A 4,373-nucleotide genomic window follows, 5' to 3' on the forward strand; every position below is an offset into this window, starting at 1 on the left:
GTAGGAAGCATGGATATTGTCTTCTGTGACATGCTCTGGGAGTTTCCATGTCCGGCTAGCGATCGATGATGACCGACTCTCATTGATCAAGTAGCTGAATCCGTTATCTTTGTCTTCTTCAGCTGGATGAGTAGCCTTCACAGTTATTTTATGGTCATGTATTGATATATCCAATTCCTCCTTCTTGTATCCTGCAAGGTTCAATCTTGCTTCATATGAATTTTCATATTCTAACAAATCAAGGCGTGGTTTAGACGTCGAAGGTGCTGTATTAACGTGTTTTCTTGGTGCAACCTCCTCAATGAAGAATTCAATTGGGAATTCAAAGTTGCTTGGTTGGTTGTAGAAGATTGTCATTGTGTGTTTAAGACTAAGTTAAGTGTGTTTGAGAAGTTGCTTTGTTAGTTTGTTGTTGATGGTATACAGTTGAGATACAACCTCAGCTTATATAGTCATCTACATTTCCTAGAGACTTCTGGTAGATTCACCCTCTTCACTTCTCTAGAATGTGATAGAAGACTATCCAACGATTGGGCTCCAAGTGCAGACTATACGACCGCTCAAATACGAATTAACGTACTCAAATAAATTCACAATTGCTAATATCTTCAATATTATGTAAGAAACTCAATTTTCAGGTATAACGTCACCTCCTAGATATTCGGAGGCTCACATGAATGGAAAATTAACCAGGCGATTGAAATCTTGATTCGGTTTGAATTCTAGTATCTCCTTATAAGCTTTAATGATTGATTCATAACAAATTATTCGTGCATATCAGATCATATCACCGAAGTATCACCGAAGTTTCAACATTTACATTTACGTTTGGGATAAGCGAATTAACACATGTATTGCTCAATCACTTGACTTAATACGATGTAATACGATGCTAAAGGGAGAGAAAGTTTGCGTCTTACGTCATGGCTGCCAAACTATAAACTGTTGTGTCTTTTCTTTTTCCCCGGAGTTCCGCAAGTACACAAATTCTTCGCGGTTTGCACTATATGGATGGTCAATAAAAGTTTGAGCCCCACAATTTAATCTACCGGTCCGGAGAAAAAGCTGCCCTGAATAACAGCATGAAAGAATTGCGATTATAAATAGATGAGGAACTCCGCACTTAATTAAGCTGAATAGAACTGTCAACAAATTTGTTCAAATAATGAATGAAAAACAAGTGAAGCGATTTCAAGACATCGGAGATGGCTCTGATCAGTCAGGAAAGACTATCGGCAGCAATTATGGTGATACTCCTAACGAAATGTATTTTGAAAAGAAGACAGGAAGTGGTAAGATAGTATTAACTGAGGATGCTGCACCAGAAGTTACAGGATTTGCATTCTCTCGGAGGAAAAAATGGACTATATTGACTGTAATTGTTATCATTCAATTATCAATGAACTATAATGGAGCTGTTTATGCTAACAGTGTTAGTGGGATGTCTGAAAGCTTTAGCATATCAGAACAAGCTGCTAGAACAGGGCAAATGATACTCCTTATCACCTATGCTTTCGGTGAGTTTTCCCACAAGAAAAGCTTGCGAATTCTAATATCTACCTAAGGTTGTGAATTATGGGCTCCGTATGTGAAGAATGGTCATTCAAATACAGCTGACAATCAAAAGATGGTCTGAAGAGTTTGGAAGATGGCCAATACTTCAGTTGTCTCTCTTTCTTACCAACTGTTGGACTTTATTACAATGTCTCGCTCCCAACATTGTACGTAAATGCTCTAATGACAATGGAATACTGTAAACTAACAACAATAAAGGGAAGTATGATTGTAGGACGTGGTCTTGCCGGTTTATCAATGGCTGGCGGTAGCGTAACTTTGGCAATGGTAGCAGATATGTTTTCGGTTGAAGCACAACAATATGGATTGGCTTATGTTGTGTAAGTGATTGAACGTAAGTTTAGGTGAAAAGCTTCTCATCCAGAATACAGTTGGAGTAGTGTAGCAGCTGCCACTTTGGGACCCATCCTTGGTGGATTTATTCGTGTCTTTGCACAACCGGGACCATCATGGAGGTAAATTCAATTGTTAAACTCAACTTTACAACATTGACGCCTACTAGATGGATTTTCTGGACCCAGCTGATATTTGGTGGATTTGCACAGCTCTTGCATTGGTCTATTCCAGAAACAAGTGCGTTGTTATTGATCTACGAGCGTAACTTATTTCAACAGGAACAACTATCTTGCTTGACAGAGAAGCAAAGAGGAGGCGCAAAGAAGCAGCTAAGGAAGGAAAAGAGTTGAACATTTGGGGACCTTCTGAAGTTTCGGAGGGTATATCCGTCAAGGAGGTTCTCACTATTTGGTACAGACCATTCGAGATGTTTGTACGAGAACCAATTGTACTTTCGTGTTCAATGTTATCAGGGTTTAGTGATATGCTTATCTTCATTTTCTTGGATTCATTTACGCCTGGTGAGTAGACTCCTTTGAAGTTGCTTTATTCACATCTACAGTATTCTCCCAATGGGGATTCACACCATGGCAAACTGGATTGTGCTTCCTTTCAATCTTGGTCAGTTACTTCATTGCATGGGCATCTTTCCTTCCCTTTTTCAGATCAGCGGAGAAGAGGAGGAAACGTGGTTTGTATGTCTCGCCTGAAGATCGCCTTTATTGGCTGTTATACTTAGCACCGCTTGAGGCTATTGGACTGTTTGGATTCGCATGGACAAGTATGGGTCCTGACCACAATCACTGGTTTGGTCCTATCTTTTTCGCGGCCTTGATTGGTATCGCAAATTATGCCATCTATATGGCTACGATTGACTACATGGTTGCAGCATATGGTTGGTTTGATTCATTAGAATTGCTAAACACGACTGACATGAATTTAAGGTCCATATTCAGCATCAGCAACAGGTGGAAATGCCCTCGCGAGAGATTTCTTGTCTGGTGTCGCAGCGATGTTTTCAAATCCATTCTATGAGCATTTCCCAAAGTATACCTTAGAGTACCCAACAACTATACTGGCATGTATAGCTATAGCCCTCATTGTTCCAATTCACCTCCTTTATTTCTATGGACCGGAGGTAAGAAAGAGGAGCAAGTTCGCTCAATTACTGGCAGGTGAACGTGAAACTACAGACCTTCGTCATCAAGTTAGAGATGAAAAAGCGAATATATCAAAGCATATAGAAGTAGCTGCTTGAGGAATACTTTATTATTACCGGATCTACAGCACATTTAAGTACTAAATCAAATAGATATCTTTAAGGACTTATGCCTATTCTTGTAATTTCTAGAATCAATCATATTTAGGTTGACCGCATAAGTAAAATGTTGAGGAAATATAAATTCATTCGTTTTCCCAAAAATGATCACGGTGTAATGGCCGTGATATTACGCGTTTTAGGAATATTTACTTTCCAACAAAACGGTCATTAGCAAATAATATAATATTAAATATGGCATCCAATGCGGGTCTAATCAAGAGTAGTTCTTTTACTTCATTCGAAATCCACAAAACCACGCGCAAATCAGTCAAGATGTCGTCATGGCAAACACACCATATGAAATTGAAGCAGCTCGAAGATGTTATTAACAGCTATGCATCTTTGAAAGATTTTGCTGATGCATTATCAGCTAAAATAGCCCAATTGGAATACCTCCAAAATGGTGAAACACGACAAGTCACCACTATTGATCTCGGCACAAAGGTGTTCACAAATCGTAAACGCAAGCACAGTGATGACTATCACCACAATCAGCGCTTGCGTGATCTTCAAAGAGATGTTTGGTGGAAATAATTAGTCACTCCAGGCATCAATGAAGTCGGAAATTGTATATATGTATATTTATTAATTGTATCACTTAATACATTATTTGTAACTGTCATTCTTTAAGGTTTCATGGATTCTTTCAAAAATTAATTGATATTGATCCTCTTTGGTTCAGATTCAGGTGCGTGTCTTGAATATCTCAGAGTGAGTAATCCATCAGTGTAGGAAGCATGGATATTGTCTTCTGTGACATGTTCTGGCAGTTTCCATGTCCGGCTAGCGATCGATGATGACCGACTCTCATTGATCAAGTAGCTGAATCCGTTATCTTTGTCTTCTTCAGCTGGATGAGTAGCCTTCACAGTTATTTTATGGTCATGTATTGATATATCCAATTCCTCCTTCTTGTATCCTGCAAGGTTCAATCTTGCTTCATATGAATTTTCATATTCTAACAAATCAAGGCGTGGTTTAGACGTCGAAGGTGCTGTATTAACGTGTTTTCTTGGTGCAACCTCCTCAATGAAGAATTCAATTGGGAATTCAAAGTTGCTTGGTTGGTTGTAGAAGATTGTCATTGTGTGTTTAAGACTAAGTTAAGTGTGTTTGAGAAGTTGCTTTGTTAATTTGTTGT

At 38.8% G+C, this 4,373-nt stretch overlaps 4 protein-coding genes across 4 annotated transcripts in view; 2 read left to right on the forward strand and 2 right to left on the reverse strand.

Annotated features, from left to right (window-relative positions):
• WALSEDRAFT_70282 (HSP20-like chaperone) overlaps window positions 1-1,803 on the reverse strand; it is a 2,616-nt gene extending 813 nt beyond the window's left edge. The window contains exon 1 of the mRNA XM_006960007.1: window positions 74-1,803. Coding sequence (XP_006960069.1) covers window positions 74-357 — 284 coding nt within the window. The 5' untranslated portion in view covers window positions 358-1,803. The remainder of the gene's footprint in view (window positions 1-73) is intronic.
• Window positions 1-3,815, forward strand: part of WALSEDRAFT_33731 (MFS general substrate transporter) — a 4,377-nt gene extending 562 nt beyond the window's left edge. Inside the window, exons 2-10 of the mRNA XM_006960008.1 lie at window positions 1-1,517; window positions 1,566-1,584; window positions 1,628-1,721; window positions 1,774-1,895; window positions 1,947-2,030; window positions 2,078-2,148; window positions 2,190-2,432; window positions 2,474-2,806; window positions 2,856-3,815. Of these exons, the coding sequence (XP_006960070.1) occupies window positions 1,166-1,517; window positions 1,566-1,584; window positions 1,628-1,721; window positions 1,774-1,895; window positions 1,947-2,030; window positions 2,078-2,148; window positions 2,190-2,432; window positions 2,474-2,806; window positions 2,856-3,169 (1,632 nt within the window). The 5' untranslated portion in view covers window positions 1-1,165 and the 3' untranslated portion in view covers window positions 3,170-3,815. The remainder of the gene's footprint in view (window positions 1,518-1,565; window positions 1,585-1,627; window positions 1,722-1,773; window positions 1,896-1,946; window positions 2,031-2,077; window positions 2,149-2,189; window positions 2,433-2,473; window positions 2,807-2,855) is intronic.
• Window positions 2,400-3,815, forward strand: WALSEDRAFT_33735 (hypothetical protein). Its single transcript, XM_006960009.1, has 3 exons — window positions 2,400-2,432; window positions 2,474-2,806; window positions 2,856-3,815. Exon 3 carries the CDS (start codon window positions 3,425-3,427, stop codon window positions 3,764-3,766), a length of 342 nt encoding a protein of 113 aa, XP_006960071.1. The 5' UTR covers window positions 2,400-2,432; window positions 2,474-2,806; window positions 2,856-3,424; the 3' UTR covers window positions 3,767-3,815.
• Window positions 3,816-3,885: 70 nt separating this feature from the next.
• WALSEDRAFT_65934 (HSP20-like chaperone) overlaps window positions 3,886-4,373 on the reverse strand; it is a gene marked incomplete at both ends in the record, with an annotated part of 873 nt that continues 385 nt past the window's right edge. The window contains one exon of the mRNA XM_006960010.1: window positions 3,886-4,330. Coding sequence (XP_006960072.1) covers window positions 3,886-4,330 — 445 coding nt within the window. The remainder of the gene's footprint in view (window positions 4,331-4,373) is intronic.

This window comes from Wallemia mellicola, assembly GCF_000263375.1.
Source record: "Wallemia mellicola CBS 633.66 unplaced genomic scaffold WALSEscaffold_22, whole genome shotgun sequence".
Taxonomy (NCBI): domain Eukaryota; kingdom Fungi; phylum Basidiomycota; class Wallemiomycetes; order Wallemiales; family Wallemiaceae; genus Wallemia; species Wallemia mellicola.

Bases quoted from the DNA above. Each gene is read 5' to 3' on its own strand.
- WALSEDRAFT_33735 (XM_006960009.1), top strand. From the start codon at position 3,425: ATGGCATCCAATGCGGGTCTAATCAAGAGTAGTTCTTTTACTTCATTC.